The sequence below is a fragment of the Schistocerca americana genome, chromosome 7, assembly GCF_021461395.2.
Source record: "Schistocerca americana isolate TAMUIC-IGC-003095 chromosome 7, iqSchAmer2.1, whole genome shotgun sequence".
Classification (NCBI taxonomy): Eukaryota; Metazoa; Arthropoda; class Insecta; order Orthoptera; family Acrididae; genus Schistocerca; species Schistocerca americana.
In genome coordinates this window covers 318,513,244-318,532,262 of record NC_060125.1, presented here as the reverse complement: position 1 = coordinate 318,532,262, position 19,019 = coordinate 318,513,244, and the positions used below count along the sequence as shown (strand labels likewise).

The window sequence follows — 19,019 nt, the reverse complement described above, 5'->3', positions numbered from 1 at the left end:
CTTTTTAGATACCACTCTCATATGTTACACATTCCCTCAGCGTTTCCCAAATCTGATGAATGTCATAACTCGTGACATTTCTGTTGCAATATGTGTTCATAATGGTGCCGGGATCAGACGTTTTGCGCAACGACATTGAAAAGGTCTTACTGTTTTATTACCACTGTCCATAACAACGTCAATAACAACCTTAATGCACAATGATTAAAAAAAACGCAAGAGACTACCACTTACATGGTTGGGTGAATATTTTAGGAATGGTTGAATGGCCGAGCGGTTCTAGGCGCTACATTCTGGAACCGCGAGACCACTACGGTCGCAGGTTCGAATCCTGCCTCGTGCATGGATGTGTGTGATGTCCTTAGGTTAGTTAGGTTTAGGTAGTTCTAAGTTCTAGGGGACTGATGACCTCAGATGTTAGGTCCCATAGTGCTCAGAGCCATTTTTGAAAAGCTGAAACACTCACTGCACCTCATCGCATCCTAACCCCACCGACTAGCCAGCCAAGCAAGGAAATTCACATCTCCTCAGCACATACTATATACAGCTGAACAGCTCACCTAAACACATGTAATATCACACAATTAAAAACATTCACGTACAATTTGAAACTGATGCTGGTAGTTACACAAGATGAGCTTCGTAACTCAACAACCAAAGGAGTGAAGGAAGACTTTAGTTTGATTGGAGGTCCACAACATGTGCAAGAGTGAAAAAACTAGCAAAAGGGAAAGTAACCAATAACGACACTTGTTGAATCAACCCTCAACAATGGCCATTCAGTAGGCTGTGCGACATAACGCAGAACATCTCACTATAAATTAGTAATTAATAGGAAGCAGTTGTATCAAACAGAATCACCTTTTAAGCAAACAGAATCGAAGTTCATCAAACGTACTTAAGCCACTGCATCATGACATGCAACAGTTACTAGATAGCCTAACAACAGACGACGCCTCAAAACCATATGCCGACTCCTCACATGTTCTCGCGTCGGGGCACGTTGCAAACTGTGTCTGCACGGCGGAGCTTGTACAGCAGATGTTTTCCTGTTGCCGCTCAACGAAAATTCAGACCGCCTCGGACATCGTCACCGCCGAAGCGGGCCACTGTGCGCCCACTGACCAGTTGCGGTCGACGTAAACACCGCGCGGCGAAGCGCGCAGCTAGCGTCGGACCCAGTGAGCGGATATTCCAAGCAGCTCGCAAATGTGACGGAACTGATACGTCACAATTTCAATTGTGTAAGTGCCGGAGTCCAAACCTTATTTAAAATGAACCATCTGTCCCTGTATATCAGGTTCTCCGATATCTTTATTTCGATAAATGTAAATGTCGTATGACTAGAGCCTCCCGTCGGGTACACCGTTCGCCAGGTGCAAGTCTTTCGATTGTACGCCACTTCGGCGACTTGCGTGTAAAAAAAAATAAAAAAAATTAAAAAAGAAAATGGTTCAAATGCCTCTGAGCACTGTGGGACTTAACTGCTGAGGTCATCAGTCCCCTAGAACTTAGTACTACTTAAAACTAACTAACCTAAGGACATCACACACATCCATGCCCGAGGGGCAGGATTCGAACCTGCGACTGTAGCGGTCGCGCGGTTCCAGACTGTGGCGCCTAGAACCGCTCGCCCACCCCGGCCGGCCGACTTCCGTGTCCATGGGGATGAAATAATGATGATACGGACAAGACAACACCCAGTGCCTGAGCGGAGAAAATCTCCGACCCAGCCAGGAATCGAACCCGGGCCGTTAGGCATAACATTCCGACGTGCTGAGCTCTCAGCTACCAAGGGTGAACTTTTATTTCTATACACTGTTTAATTACGCCGTCCCTGTAACTTAGTGTTTGCACAATGAAACTAGTCTCCTCGTCTTTGATTTCATGATTATACTGAAGGCAGTATTCGGCGAAAGCTGATTTACTTTTCCATTTTACACGGGTGTGTCGCTGATGTTCTACGCATCTCTCCTCGTATCTTCTAATAGTCTGCACCACGTAAGACGAGTCACATTTGCATAAAATGCTGTACACACCCGACTTTCGGAGTGTTAGACAGGCTTTAACATTGCAAAGACAACGTTTTATTTATGTTGACGGGAAAGAAATAAACGGGATGTTACGTTTCTGTACGAATCCGAATCCACCCGTATTTACGGATGTTGAGCAGCGCAAAGTAGCGTACGGATCTTAGTTTTTCTTTCCCTGTCTCTAACTCGTCCACAGCTGCTCTTAATTATGTTTGCAACGCCTGCTCAGTGTGGCGTCCGATAGCTGAATGGTCAGTGTGACGGACTGCCGCCGTAAGGGGCCAGTGTTCGATTCCCGACTGGGTCGGGGATTTTCTCCGCTCAAGGACTGGGTGTTGTCTTCATCATCAATTAATCCCCATCCGGGGTGCAGGTCGCTCCATGAGGCGTCGAATATAATAAGACCTGCACCAAGGCGGCCGTACATGCCCTGTAAGAGGCCTCCTGGCCAATGAGACACAACGCTCATTTCCAGTGTGGCGATTTCAGTATCCAGTCCTACGAAACACTATTTTGGGTGTTGAAATTCTACGGGAAGGGTCTCCTTGTCTGAAAGTTTTCAACCTCTGTAGAGCCCCGTCCTTAGGAACGAATTTCTTGGTAACAGAATAGGCAAAGAAACGTGCCTGTTGTGACAGTCTGTCTGCCAGTACCAAGAAACTATATGGCGCATTGGAATAACATTGTAAAGTGTTCTCAGTTTTCATGACGAATTGGGATAAAATTGTCTATCTTTCGACTGCTGCCACAGCTGGAATCAAAACTTCCGACTGCCAGGTACTCTACGCACCTGCTTTATATAAGTGAGGCAGTATTGTCAAAACTATCCAGAAGTGGGCCAATATGATACACTGGAAGACGAATTAAGCAACCAATCACAACGTCGGTTCGTCACGGGTGCGATCACGGTGGCAAAGGAGACTTTCAGCAAAACAATCAAAATTGAAAACGCACTATGGTCCAGCAAATATCAAAAGTCCCGTGTTATAAAAACTTTACTGAGCGTTACTGATGTACCCTGTCGTCAGACTATCAGAATTAAACTTGACATGAAGTTTCGTGGAAAGTTGTAACTACGAAGATCAGTGATCAAAATGGTGAACACTTCAGCACCGATATTATTGCCCTTTGGGAGGTGCCCCATACAGCCATCTCAGATGGAGTGAAAATTATGACGATACGAAAGTGAGCACAACGCAACACCCAGTTCCCATGCGGAGAAAATAATCGACCTGGCCGAGAATTGAATCCGGGCTCCTCCTAACACTTGACATAATAATAAAATACATAAAGGCAATAAAAGTTTTAATAAAAACTGCATTTTTTGTTGTTTAGTGACGCTAATCAGTGCTACGTGCGCGCTCCGTCAGCCTTGCTCTACCTTGTGTCGAAAGTTTAACTGCCATATTCGAATCTACCGCCTACACTGACCAGTAAATGTCAAGCACTTTCCACTTCTTCCGTACGCTGCACAAAGCCTTAATGGCATTGAATCGGAGGATGACGTAGAAAAGGCCTAAGTATTACATGTCTTTTCCAAAACAGTTTCACAGATGAAGCTTGTACTGTAGTTCCTCCTTTAAATCGTCGCACGAAGGACGTAATGATTCACATTTGATTCCGAAGATGAAGGAACCACTTCGTGGCATTCGCTTCAGAGCTGTTCCAGAGATTCGACAGGCAGTAGACAGCTCCATTCTCACCATTAACAGAACAGGCTCTGATAACGATATACTACGCCTTCCACATCGCTGGCAACGGGTTCTGCACGACGCTGGTAACTACTTTGAAGGGCAGTAGCAGGTGCAAAGATGTAACACATTTTTATCGGTTGTGAGTAAAAACTTTCCACTATTTATGTTCCAACCCCAGTATAAATGACCTAGCAGGTAATGTCGGAGGTTTCACTAAGATTTTCGTGAATAGGTCTTTAATGTACATAGAATCTCAGCGCTATTAAACTGTAGCGAAATGCAGGAAGACCTAGAGAGAATCGAGGGTTGCTGCAGGGAGTGGATAGTGACCCTCAACATTCACAAATTTTAATAGACAGAAAGGCCGTTTACTGCATGATTATACGACAGCAGGACAGTGCGTGGAAGCAGTTACTTCCATCAAATATCTTTGAGTATGTGTACGGAGAGATCTGAAATGGAACGGCCACATAAAATGAATCACGGGTGACGCAGATCACAGCCTGAGACTCATTGAAAGAATCCTCGGGAGATACAGTCCATCATCAAAGAAAGTAGCTTTCAAAATATTCGTATGGCCGATACTTCATTACTGGTCGTCAGTATGGGAACCACATCAATCAGGATTGATAGAAAAACAGGGAAGATTCATAGAAGAGCAGCATGTTTCGTTAAAGATTAATTTAGTAAGCTCGAAAGAATCACGGAGTTGCTGTCACCTCCAGCGGCAGACGCTGAAAGGGAGGTGTTCTGCATCACGGTATGGTCTACAGCTAAATCTCCGAAGCGCCCAGAAGAGTCAACCAATATACTGCTTCCTCCTACACATATCTCGCGAAGTTATCATGAAGATGGTATTAGAGAGATTCGAGGCAACACGGAGGCTTAGGAGTAAGCCGTCTTTCCGCGAAACAGTCACGACTGGAAAATGATAAGGGGTAAATGACATTCATACACAATGAATCCTTCGCCATTCACCGTAAGCTGGTTTGCAGAGTATAGATCTAGACGTAGAAGCACGCTACCATGCCCTACTCGGCGTGGTTTCCTGATTTCGAAGTAACTGCGCCGTAGTCGCCTAGGCAAAAATCCCATACCCCAAAAGTAGTGTTCTGTGACCATTCCCTCGGCAGTGTTCTACCACCACACTCTTCTCTAGCTCTCTCTCTTTTTTATCTTGCACTTGCGTTAATTGTAGTGATCGGTGAATGTGCGCATTGTCAACCCTCCATGAACACATCCGCACACCTGACTCTCTAATATCAACGTCGTTCTTCATGGGATGTGTGTTTTCTGGAATTTTAGTGATGGACTGGAACACCGGATCTAACATTACTTCCAATCTTGTTAGTGCTGCCGGCTTGGCCACTTCAGCTGATTGTGATTTACGAGGGTACGAAACACCCTCCTTCGTATGCACATGAAAGCGTCTGCTACTTCATAATTCTTGTAATAGGTGTCTTGGAACACCTGTCTTCAGTGATATCTTACTGAACGTGTTCGTGGAAAATCTTTTCAGCTCTGGTACTTTGTAGTGAGACGCTGCTGCCTTGCTTAACGGGCACACCTTGACTATACCGACAGTCAGGTTCTTAACTGTCCGACAGTATTTCACCGACTGCACCGCAGCGAAAGAACCTGAGAATTAATAACGTCGTAACTTCGGTCTTAGGAAGGAGTGAAAATTGTCCGCCAATATTCACAAAACGTCTGCAGCTGTGACGTTAATCACAAACAAGAGCAGAATCTTTAACTCGCCCGCTAGTAGATACAACAACCGTGATTTAAGGACCACATATATGTTCTCACATTGCACTGATACTGAAAATATCCCACAGAATTTTTATAACAAATGCTCAGGTTTAGTTTAAACAGTTAAGTGATGTATAAGATATCACAAATCAGACAATTATCACCATTCCACGACAATAAATACATCATCTGGCAGTACAAGATAACGCTGGTTAATACGACGCCCGTAAGTTCAATACAGTCTGTCTTTCCACGTTAACTGCTCATTGAAGAATAAGACACAATAATGACCGCCACATTTACTCTCAATCACGTTTGCTATGACAAAATTTGACTCAGTTCTCGACTTCTCCATAGAATACACAATACACACTTTTCTTAAACTAAAGTCACCCGTCTGGAAACTATCGTGCATTGCTATTCACACTCTACCCTCCACCCACAAGGCGCAGGGTGGTGGTACTTCAGCTACCCAACAAAATTATTTATTTATGTCTTCACAAGTAAGCCCAGGTAGTGTTTTTATTGTACAAAATGCGTTGGTTGTATAAGGAATCGAGATATTAGTAAGTAACTTTTCTTACTGTCATTGAATGTATATAACCACCTAGAATCTTTTCTTAGGTGGAGCAATGAGATTTAACTCACTGATCATTTCATACGGTCGACGTCAAAATCGCCAGTGAACAAGCCACACGCAATGTAATTCATAAAAGATAGTCGCGCAAGTCCGCTACGCTAGCGCTGCTTCTTCTACTCCTATCATTAATGACTTGTCTCCAACCGTAATCGATAACTCTAAAGCTATGTTGATTTCATATGATACAATCGTTATTTGTACTGAGTCATGTAAGGGATGCATAACACAGCAGCTGAAGCAATGCGGAGTAGGTCAATTCTTTTACTGCAAATATACTCAATTTTTACTGAAATGAAAAGCATTGTTTTCAATTTCTACACGTAATTCTATTCACAAAAACATTCAGCCCCTTCCAGTATTGCCTCCATTACTGCCACAGAAGATCTGAAATTTGTTGCACTTAACGTATATAGCCACCTTTCGACAAGGGCGTTTCCCCAATCTGAATACACCTGTCTTTGAGAGAACGTTGTCCACAGGCATCAGGGATAAGTGGAGCTGTTTCCACTAGGTGTACTCGTAATTAACTGAAAGCAGTAGAGTAATAAGCAAGAACTCTAGATTTTCTGTTTTGTGTTACAAGAATTGTAAGTCGCTAAAATACGTCGGGAAGTATGAAAAAATATTCATGCCAAAATACAAGATTATGAACATACTCAAGGCACCCTAGTTTGAATTTTATAGGCAATTTCCAGGGTAATTGTTACCAAAATACAACGGTAAAAACCTTCTCTTTCCCTTGTCTTTACTAAAACTTGTGAAGCGATTTTACTTCGTATACTGTATATTTTTTATTAATTTTGTTCAAATTATTGATATAGATATCATCTCCTTCACTATTATCGTTTAAAGTGTTGCTCTCTATCCCGTGGAAATCTCAATATCCATAACACCTGACTACTGTCGTTAAACTTTGGTTTCTCTCTAAAAGTTTTTCCCAAAACTCATTCATCAATTATCAAATTAACTATTTCTTGATGCCCCAGGGAGTGCCTAGTAAACCTATGCCTTCTTCTAGTCATGTAGTAACCTCTCACTTGTTTTAGTCCCATTGTCGCATACTATTTTCTCTGTGATGCGTTTCACTAACATTTCGTTAACTATCAGGTCTATTCATCTAACCTTCAACATTCTTCCGTAACAAAACATTTCAGAAACTTCTTTCCTCTCTCTGTTTGTCCAGTGTACCGCCATGTTTCGTCATTATAAGGTTAAATTCCAGGCAAAACCTTAGGAAAAGAATATTTCAGATTTGAATTTATATTTGATGTTAATATACACCATTCGTCAATCAGTTTACATTTTATTTCCTAATCTAAATTCACGAACATCACTTGACTTATTTTGTCCGCAACCGATTGCCGTTTCCTTATTGATGCGCATGTTACAACCTATTCTAACAACACTATACCATCCATTCAGCTAGCCTTTTATGTAGTTAGGCATCTGTCAAAGAAATATGATAAAATGCAATCACTTGAAAGATCTTTTTATTTCATGTAGCTAAATTTTTAATCCTTTTTCTAAGCTGACTTGGTTCCATTACCTCTTGTGATATGCACACAATGAATAAAGTAAGGGAAATGCTACAATCCCGTTTCTCACTCTTCTCGATTGGAACCCCTCATTATTTTAACTAACGCAGTATTTTGCTGCTCAAATGGAAGTTGGACCTCAGATTCGTATATTCTATGCCTAATAACATCAAGATTTCAAAAAGTGTCCTATTATACATTACTAAAAGCCTGTATAATTCAGCAAATGCTGAAACTGTCATGTCAGATAAAACGTATGGTTGGTATTGTTTCGAGTATTACTACCTTTCTTCAGAGGCTCATTGCTCTCTCTCTAGACTGTCTTCTGCCAATCTTCCCTTCACTATAAATGTAATTCATGTTAGCACATTGTAATTATGACTTATTACAGTGCTTCAACTGCATACTTAGTACATTACTTTTGAAGTCTGAGGAGATTTCGAGTGTCTTAAAGAAACTTAATATGGTTAATTTTCAGTGTTTTGTGCATGGGGCCTATGACCGTGATTTGTCAAGATAATTGTGCAATGGAATAAAAATTAAATATTGAAAGAGAATTCATTTATATCTATGTCATGTACATAGTTGTGACAAATGCTGTCTGTTGTCGGTGCTACTTTACTGATGACCAAAATATTATTCATAAGATTTGTTTAGGACATCAGAAACTGAGCTACTTGGTAGAATCAGATAATTAACTGCTTCATCGAACTGAACTACTTACAACTGAAGCGGTTAATTATCTGACGCTATAAAATATTATAAATATAACCCACCATGCACATTTTGTAGCTCTGAAGTGTAGGAAATCTGAATTCATGAGGCACATTATACAGAGAAGATGTAACGTGAACAAAAGTATTGGTCAACAGCAGGTGATACGAATGGTTTCGGTCATGTACTCATCTTCAGGTGGCTTTCATTCAGGTACAAGTATCCATCGCTAGTGTTGGAGGTCACTGTTTAAATTGAAAATAAATGACATTTTCATGAATAGATAGACATATCAAACATTTCGAAGTTGTTAAGTGTCATACGTTGCAAAATATTATAGAACATACATAAATCTGGTCCATACATATCATTTTCACAGTAAATTTGTCACATTTTTGTACAAAAATATTTCCTTCCTTAGATATTAATACTGTATTAGTTACCATGCTAATAACTGGTGCTTCCATGTTATGTCTTTGACAAACTAGTGGCACCTAAGATGTTGGTAACTTCAAATAGACATGCACTCACAACACACAACGTGTTAACATTTGAAAAACAGACGTTATTTCAAAGAGCTTAAGTCAAAGAAGTACAGAAACGTTACACATACACGTACATAACAGATACTACTATTCACGAAAATAAAATTGTTACATGAGTGCATGATTTTGGAAACACACTGTTATTTATATTTTCTAGAATCGTTACTGTTAAATTATATAAGGTTAACTAGATATGATTTTTTTCCAGACAGTGCTAAGTGCGAGGGGGACGTGAGATTTATAAATATTTCATTAAAGATGTGTATGAATCATTTGCTTGCTCGGTCTCCTTGTTCATTGAGAATTAGGGGTGATAATTTGGGTCTATAGATGTATATTTTGAGTTATTCAAGAAGGTTCAGTTTTTCTCCTTTGCTGCCAGGGGATAGCAGTTGTAGGTTGTCTGTAACGGCTGTGGCTGTGTGGTCATGCTCCTTCAGTTGCGTTAGCCTTCCGCCTAAGTAATTTGGATAAGTCCCTTTTGGCTAGAAATCTGAAAGCACATAGCTCAAAACCCACCACATCTAATTTTCAAACAAGTAGGCCTTGAAACAAATCATTTCAACACAACTTTAACGAAATACATTTACTTTTTTTTAGTCTTCAATCTTCTGAATAGTTTGATGTGGCGACACAACGAATTCCTCCCTATGCCTACCTCTTCATCTCAGAGAAGCACTTGCAAAATACGTCTTCAGTTATTTGTTGCCTGTATTTCGATATCTTTCTTCCTCTATAGTTTTTATCATCTACATCTGTCTCTAGTACCATTGAAGTTATTCACTGATGTTTTAACAGATATCATACCATTCTGTCCCTTCTTCTTCTCAGAGTTTTCCATTGTTCCTCTTCCTCTCCGATTCTGTGCGGAACCTTCTGATTCCTTGTTTTATCAGTCCACTTAATTTTCAAATATTGTTTGTAGCACCTCACATTAAATGCTTCGATTCTCTCTTGTTATAGTTTTTCCCACAGTCAATGTTTCACTATCATACAACGTTGTGCTTGCAACAGTCATTCTCAGAAATATATTCCTCAAATTAAGGCCTGTGTTTGATTTTAGTGGAATTTTCTTGGCCAAGAAGGCACTCTTTTAATGCTAGTCTGGGTTAGATATTGTCCTTGATCCACAAGTCATGGGTTATTTTGTTACCTAGGTAGCAGCATTTCTTAACCCACATCGAGACCGAACGTCCAATGTTACCTTTCTCACTGTTCTCATTTCTGTTACTTCTCATGGCTTTCGTCTTTCTTCGATTTACTCTCAATCCATGTACAGTGCTCATTAGACGGTTCATTCCATTCAGCAGATACTGTAATTCTTCTTCATATTCACTGAGGATAGAATGTCATCAGCGCACTTTATCGCTGAAATCCTTTCACCTTGATTTTTAATTCCACTCTTGAATATTTCATTTATTCCCATCATTGCTTCTTTGATGTACAGATTCAACAGTACAGGCGACAGACTACATCTTTGTTTTGCACCCTTTTTAATCCAGGCCTTTGTTCTTCGTCTTCCACTTGGCTCTTGTACATTTCGTGTTTTACTCGTCGTTCCCTATAGCTTACACATATTTTCTCAGAATTTCGAACATCTAGCACCATTTTACATTGTCGTACGCTTATCCAGGTCGATAAATCCTACGAATGTGTTAGTTATATTTTTTAGTCTTGCTTCCATCATCAACTGCAACATTATAACTGCCTCTTTTGTGCCTTGCCTTGTTTAGAGCTAAACTGATCATCACCTAACACATCCTCACTTTTCTTATACATTCTTCTGTATACTATTCTTGCTAGCAACTTGGATGCATGAACTTTGCGATAAGTCTTGCAATTTTTGGCTCATGCAATCTTAGGAATTTTGTGGATAACTTTTCCCGGAAGTCACATGGCACATTGGTGGCCTCTCAAATTCTACAAACCATTGTGAATAGTCGTACTGTTGCCACTGCTTCGAATGATCTTAGAAATTCTGATGGAATGTTTTCTACTCTTTCTGCGTTATTAGACCTTAAGTCTTCCAAAGCTATTTTGAATAATGATTTTAATATTGGATCCCCTAATTGTTCTGTATAGACTCCTGTTTCTTGTAATCACGTTATGCAAGCCCTCTTCCTTATAGAAACTCATCCACTTTCTCCTCAGGAGTTGACAGAGAAATTCTCATTACACTCTCAATGTTACCAAACTTGCTTTAAATTTCACAAAATATTTAAAAATCAAAGGCGGTAACGTAAGTCCCCCTCACACGTATAAATCTCTGGATAAAACAATTTAACCTTTTATAAGACCAGCAGCCATTCTAGACATTATGAATAACCGATTGGTTTCAGAATAATACAATCACGTAAGTATTTCATTTTCATAAATTGTAATATTAGTTATGCACTTATATGTATAAAATATTCGTACTTCTTTAACTTAAGCTCTTTGACCATAGCCCCTATGTCTCTATTGGAACATGTTGGATGTCGTGAGTGCAAGTGTGTGATGTTACCAACATCGAAAGTGCAATAGTGTATCAAAGACGTAATATAGAAACACCATAATAAATGGTGACTAATACACAGTTAACACGTTCAACACGAATTTTTTTTACGTAAATGTAACAAATGTACTTTCTAAACGATATGGATAGAACAGCTTTATGTAAGCACTATAATATTTTGCAATACATGTTGCTCAACCACCTCCACGTGTTTCATGTTTGTCATCGTATTCATCATCACACCATTGTTTTCGATTTAAACAGTATTCTCCAACACTGAGTGTGGGAACATGCAGCCAGATGCAAACCATCTGAAGATGGGCACAAGCCCGAAACCGTTAGTGTATTAAATACAATCACCTTCTATCCTGACTGGCAGCAGGTATTATTATGCACCATAAAAAAGTCCATTATGGATTAGTTGCACGAAATATGAGAGTTAAACGAAACAGCATGCTGTAAATAGTACATTGTACGTAAAAGAATACTATCATTTCCTACGAGATTTACAGAACATGCTGATAATGACCATTACATTATTATGACATTAACATATCCCCTCAATTATGTAACGTAACTACATTGTTGTTGTTATTGTCTTCAGTCCCGAGACTGGTTTGATGCAGCTCTCCATGCTACTCTATACTGTGCAAGCTTCTTCATCTCCCAGTAACTACTGCAACCTACATCCTTCTGAATCTGCTTAGTGTACTCATCTCTTGGTCTCCCTCTACGATTTTTACTCTCCACGCTGCCCTCCCATACTAAATTGGCGATCCCTTGATGCCTCAGAACATGTCCTACCAACCGATCCCTTCTTCCAGTAAAGTTGTGCCACAAATTTCTCTTCTCCCCAATCCCATTCAACACCTACTCATTAGTTATGTGATCTACCCACCTAATCTTCAGCATTCTTCTGTAGCACCACATTTCAAAAGCCACTATTCTCTTCTTGCCCAAACTAATTATCGTCCATGTTTCACTTCCATACATGGCTGCACTATATACAAATACTTTCAGAAACGACTACCTGACACTCAAATCTACACTCGATGTTAACAAATTTCTCTTCTTCAGAAACGCTTTCGTTGCCATTGGCAGTCTACATTTTATATCCTCTCTACTTCGACCATCATCAGTTATTTTGCTCCCCAAATACTTTAAGTGTCTCATTTCCTAATCTACTTCCCTCAGCATCACCCGACTTAATTCGACTACATTCCATTATCCTCGTTTTGCTTTTGTTGATGTTCATCTCATATCCTCCTTTCAAGACACTATCCATTCCGTTCAACTGCTCTTCCAAGTCCTTTGGTTGTCTCTCACAGAATTAGAATGTCATCACCAAACCTCGAAATTTTTATTTCTTCTCCATGGATTTTAATACCTACATCGAATTTTTATTTTGTTTCTTTCACTGCTTGCTCAATATACAGATTGAATAAAATCAGGGAGAGGCTACAACCCTGTGTCACTCCCTTCCTAACCACTGCTTCCCTTTCGTATCCCTCGACTCTTATAACTGCCATCTGGTTTCTGTACAAATTGTAAATAGGCATTCGCTCCCCGTATTTTACCCCTGACACCTTCAGAATTTGAAAGAGAGTATTCCAGTCAACACTGTCAAAAGCTTTCTCTTAGTCTACAAATGCTAGAAACGTAGGTTTGCCTTTCCTTAATCTAACTTGTAAGATAAGTCGTAGGGATAGTATTGCCTCACGTGTTCCAGTATTTCTACGGAATCCCAACTGATCTTCTCCGAGGTCGGCTTCTACTAGTTTTTCCATTCGTCTGTAAAGAATTCGCGTTAGTATTTTGCAGTCGTGACTTATTAAACTGATAGTTCGGTAATTTTCACATCTGTCAACACCTGCTTTCTTTGGGATTGGAATTATTATATTCTTCTTGAAGCCTGTGGGTAATTCGCCTGTCTCATATATCTTGCTCACCAGATGGTAGAGTTTTGTCAGGACTGGCTCTCCCAATGCTGTCAGTAGTTCTAATGGAATGTTGTCTACTCCCGGGGCCTTGTTTCTACTCAGGTCTTTCAGTGCTCTGTCAAACACTTCACGCAGTATATCTCCCATTTCATCTTCGTCTACATCCTCTTCCATTTCCGTAATATTGTCCTCAAGTACATCGCCCTTGTATAGACCCTCTATATACTCCTTCCACCTTTCTGCTTTCCCTTCTTTGCTTAGAACTGGGTTTCCATCTGAGCTCTTGATATTCATACAACTGGTTCTCTTTTCTCCAAACGTCTTATTAATTTTCCTGTAGGCAGTATCTATGTTACCCCTGGTGAGACAACGTAACTACATCTCGCTTAAAATGATTTACACCGCTTTTAAGTATAACGTACAGATGGCGTTACTCATTCCTCAGATAGCGTTCATACATGATGTGGTAACGAATGATCAGTTACGGAGATCTACTGAAGAAACAATCCTTCCGGTTGCTGCTTGTTGAAATTTGTTAAAAACCAGCAGTAGTACGATGAAACGATGAGCCATTTGATCTTTTGTTCAGTGACCAAATGGTTGATATTTGAGGTAACCACAGGTTCGGCACGTTCTGCGTGCCAACAGGCGCATGCCTGCGGCGCGAGCAACCAACCAGTGTTAAGCCAATCAACGTATTACGCCCGATTACCAAGCACAGCACGCTCGCACGTACAGGCTATTGCTGTAGTCAGCCAATGTGGTAACCGGGCGAACACGGGTTTGTAAACGGAAACAATTTACCTGGTGGAACGACTATTCCAATACAAATTTTTACAACTGAAAAAAGGTAGATTCACAGATTACGGTCTTTTCTTCGTATAGAGCAGAGTATGTAAAGTATCTACAGCGTGACATCAGGAGTCATCTTGAACTGGGGAAGATTTGTCTACGATGTGTTTTTCAAAGAGTAAGGACAATTTTGTAATTTTGAATATTTTATTACTCCGTTTCGTGACATTTTTTTCGTTGATCCTGTAAAGTATGAGTAGTGTGTTAGCCATATCGGATATTTAGTACGTTGCCAATCGTCAGATAGGTTTCATATGTTTTACTGGTACCGTTGCGATTACTTTTTGCTATAAGGACGGAATGAAATGCACTACAATTTTAGAAATTACTGTTTCGTTTAGTCTACTGTGAGTAAATGAAGGGTTTGCGAGTGGTGAAAGCGTTTAAAAGGAGATCTGCAAGGCGTTAAAAGTAACGACTACTGTAGAGGCTCCTACGCATTATCATAAAATCGTGGAAAAAGTGTAAGAAATGATTATGAGCTATCAAAGAATGAGGACCAGAGAGTTCGCTGACCATTTTGGTTTGCCAGTTGGCTAATGAATTCGAATTGCTTCGGTTTGAAACGTGTGACACCACAGTTTGCTCCAAAATAATAGCCATTTCGAATGTAACACAGGTGAAAGGAAGTTACTCAGAAGCCATTACAAGAACTCAACAATTATGAAGAACTGTTGAAACATGCCGTAACAGAATACGGAACGTAGTTTTACGGGTATGACGTCAAAACAAACACTCAGTCGTTTCTGTGGAAGCATTCTGGATCTCCATACCAATGAAGGTCGGCTCTAGAGGTTATGGTCACTGTTTCTCCGATTTTAACCCCATAGTAAACCATGATTACTTCCCCAAAGTCGAACTATTGGTGAGGGGGACTACTTACACAAGTCCAATGCCGTTTGTGTGGAGCAGTTCGAAATACTCCCCGATAGTATTACTAAACTTGTTGGGGTTTTTGCACCACAATACTGCAATGATGGTCCAGTTTCCATATTCGCTGGGCATAAACCCATGTAACATTTTATTTTAGCCGTAGTAAAGAAAGCCACAAGGGGCTGTCGTTTTACAAGTATGTTAGAGTTTAAAAATGCTAGGCTGCGAGAGCTAAAAATTATCTCGAAGCTCGAGTTCTAGCACTTTTCAGCAATTGGACAAAGCGTTGGGATAAGCGTATAATACATAATGAGGACCAACTTCAACGAGATAACATTAACGTGGGCGAACAGATAAAATTCTTTAAAACAACTAAATTTATCTATACTTTGTAAGACACCTCGTATGTGCTATAAAAGTTACTTCTGATCATCTGGTTCAGTCTGGAATCGCAGGTCCGAATCCTGCCTCGGGCATGGATGTGCGTGATGTCCTTAGGTTGGTTAGGTTTAAGTAGTTCTCAGTTCTAGGGTACCGATGACCTCCGATTTTAAGTCCATAGTGCTCAGAGTCATTTGAACCATTTTGATAATCTGGGGTACTTACTAGCTTACTAGCTTCCATTGTTACTGAGGTGAGTTACAAGCAAGAAACAGTGAAATGCAAAACGAAAACTTATCTCATACATAAGTAGAGGTGCACTGGGAGCATGGAAAACGAGTGGAAAGTACGCCAGAATATTCTTAATAAACAAAATGTCAATAATGTAGAGTAATACGTCATGGGGCCGAAAACCACAAATAATTCGTAAAGAAATGGACAGAGAACATTATATGGGAATAATCCGTATTGGAGCACTGACAGCAACTTGGCACTATTGATGAAACATTACAAACAAAATTGTGATACTGACGGAACTGTGTCTTATAGACGGTAACTTTAATTGAAACATTGCATACATCTGGGAGATATGAGCAATAGTCTCATGTCCATAGAAAACAGATGGCAACCTGAAATATGCAGGACGTTTATGAATTATTTATACAAAAGTAACCACTAATTATTCATCAATTCATATCCTCTACTACAGTTTAGAGACAGTTCAGGACTAAATATCTGAAGGCAACACTCAAAGATAACTGTTAATAATTGGTACAATCGTTTCACCGAATGTGGCAGTCTATCACATAGGACGTCGGGAAAGGGTCGGCCAGCAGCTTATTATGCACCAATAGAATACATTCGGCAGTCTTACAGTCTTAATCCGGATAAATCAACAGGATGTGCCATCTTAGAATTGAGTATACCTAGTGTTACGGCGTGGAAGGTATTATGGAAACGCCAGTGATTCAAACCACACAAACTGGATCTGTGGCAAGACTTACGAGCAAGTGACAAAGAAAAACGAGCTGCTTGTTGTGTAGTCATGTTTAACAAGACGCAGACCGAAGTTGACTTTCTTCATAAAATAACGTTCAGCGACGAAGCCACCGTCCATACCTGCAGCAGAATGAATCGTCATAATGTTCGGATGTTGGGTAAGCAGATACCGAATCACGTAATCGGACATGTAGGGCACTCGTCTAATGTAAATGTTTCTTCGACTGTAAGCTGTAACAAGATTTCGGTCTTTCCTTTGTTTCAGTGTCAACTAGCATATCGTACCTCGACATGACTGACCATTATGTAATGCATCAATTAGAACAGGATGCGGACTCAGAATTAATTTTCCAGCAAGTTGGCTCACCACTATATTATAATCGTGAGATTTTCACCATCTCCGTACGAATATGCTGACTTGTACTGGACATTGTGCAAGACATTCCAGGCCACCACAATCCGCGTGATTTAATTCCAATTGACTTCTGTGTATGGGGTTACATTAAAGACAGAGTGTTTGTTTCTCCGCTTCCGGGAAACTTCGACGATCTGCTACAGCTGATTATACAAGCAGATGCACCATGTATTAAGACGTGCTTCATAGGATTTCGTAGGAACTTGATTACAGGTGGGACATGTGTCGTGTTACTGACGGTAGCCACGTTAACGTTTGTATATAAATTTTGAAGGTGTACTGTACTCAGTTTGTATCAAAGATTTCTGTGAGGTATTTACCGTTTTCACGATTAAAGTTTATTTCTGAATAACTAATTTGTAAACACTGTGTATAGCAGTTGGTTGCTCACCATCGACAAAGGCCTCTCTGACGTCTTTGTAGATGAAAATGCTGCTTCTTCGAACAAAAGCCTTCCAACGCCGCACCGCATGATGATTAATAAATGTGGTCAGTCAGCCTTGGATCATTAGTTTAGAAACGATAGAAAGAAAGCCACCGCTACGGCGCCTTACAGTGTATTCACGTGAGTGCTCTACCATTGTATTCCCAGGGCTTGGAGCTGAAGGGCCAGATGGTGCTGTGCCCGGAGTCGGACTCGCTGCTGTTCGTGGGCTCGCCCTACCTGGACGGCCTCGACGGGCTCACCGGCAAAGGCCTCTTCATCTCCGACATCCCCCTGCACGACGCCACCAGGGACGTCATACTGGTCGGGGAGCAGGCCCGCGCACAGGTAAGCCGCCCATTAATTGAGAGCTGTAGAGCCAGAAGCGAGGGAAGGCCCAGGTATCCAAGACAAGTGCCACTGAGATCAGTCACGTTTTTCCCCATTGGTCCCTTTGAAACGTCGCTTCTCGTATATGTAGCTGCTGCTTGCAGAGGAAAGCAGACTCCAACGCCAATCGAAGATTTGTTTCAGTACAGCTTAACTTGCACACGAACAAACTTGCCTCCCTGATATCATGAAGGATGTCACACTGGCCACAGTGCTGAACTGGTGTCCAAAACAATCTACATCTACATCTACATCCGTACTCAGCAAGCCACCTGGCGGTGTGTGGCGGAGGGTACCCTGAGTACCTCTTTCGGTTCTCCCTTCTATTCCAGTCTCATATTGTTCGTAGAAAGAAAGATTGTCGGTATGCCTCTGTGTGGGCTCTAATCTCTCTGATTTTATCCTCAAGGTCTCTTCGCGAGATATACGTAGGAGGGAGCAATATACTGCTTGACTCCTCGGTGAAGGCATGTTCACGAAACTACAATAAAAGCCCGTACAGAGCTACTGAGCGTCTCTCCTGCAGAGTCTTCCACGGGAGTTTATCTATCATCTCCGTAACGGTTTCGCGATTACCAAATGATCCTGTAACGAAGCGCGCTACTCTCCGTTGGATCTTCTCTATCTCCTCTATCAACCCTATCTGGTACGGATCACACACTGGTGAGCAATATTCAAGCAGTGACCGCACAAGTGTACTGTAACCTACTTCCTTTGTTTACGGATTGCATTTCCTTAGGACTCTTGCAATGAATCTCAGTCTGGCATCTGCTTTACCGACGATCATCTTTATATGATCATTCAATTTTTAATCGCTCCTAATGCCTACTCCCAGATAATTTATGGAATTAACTGCTTCCAGTTGCTGACCTGCTATATTGTAGCTAAAACCAAGCAGTTGTCAACCCCGCTGGTAGAAGACGAACGTCATACCACGGAGCTCCTTATCAACCTTGTTATCAGCATGGGAGCGTGTTGTTAAGCATGCATTGTCATCCTTGGTGATCACACACCATATTAAAAAGCACTTCCCACTTTTGTAATGTGGATGGGACCGTCCTGAAACACGGTGACTTAAGTGTAATTATTGCCTTTGAATAAAAATGTCATATCCATTTTTCTAATTGCGTATGTGTTTCAGTTACTTTAACGGACTATACTGCAACTGTTTTTTCTGTGTATGGTTCAAGCTTCATCGAATTATAAACTTGGCAGTCGGTAAATTTTGCAAATCATTCTATATGTTTTCCGTCGTATCTTAAAATTACTTCGCAAAACAAACAGGTAACTATCAAGTCAACCGATATAATATTCGGATAAACGACTCACTAAATTTTG

At 40.7% G+C, this 19,019-nt stretch overlaps 1 protein-coding gene across 1 annotated transcript in view; it reads left to right on the top strand.

The window, feature by feature from the left end:
- Nucleotides 1-19,019, top strand: part of LOC124622908 (head-specific guanylate cyclase-like) — a gene marked incomplete at its 5' end in the record, with an annotated part of 502,892 nt that overhangs the window by 406,447 nt on the left and 77,426 nt on the right. The window contains one exon of the mRNA XM_047148698.1: nt 17,460-17,639. Coding sequence (XP_047004654.1) covers nt 17,460-17,639 — 180 coding nt within the window. The remainder of the gene's footprint in view (nt 1-17,459; nt 17,640-19,019) is intronic.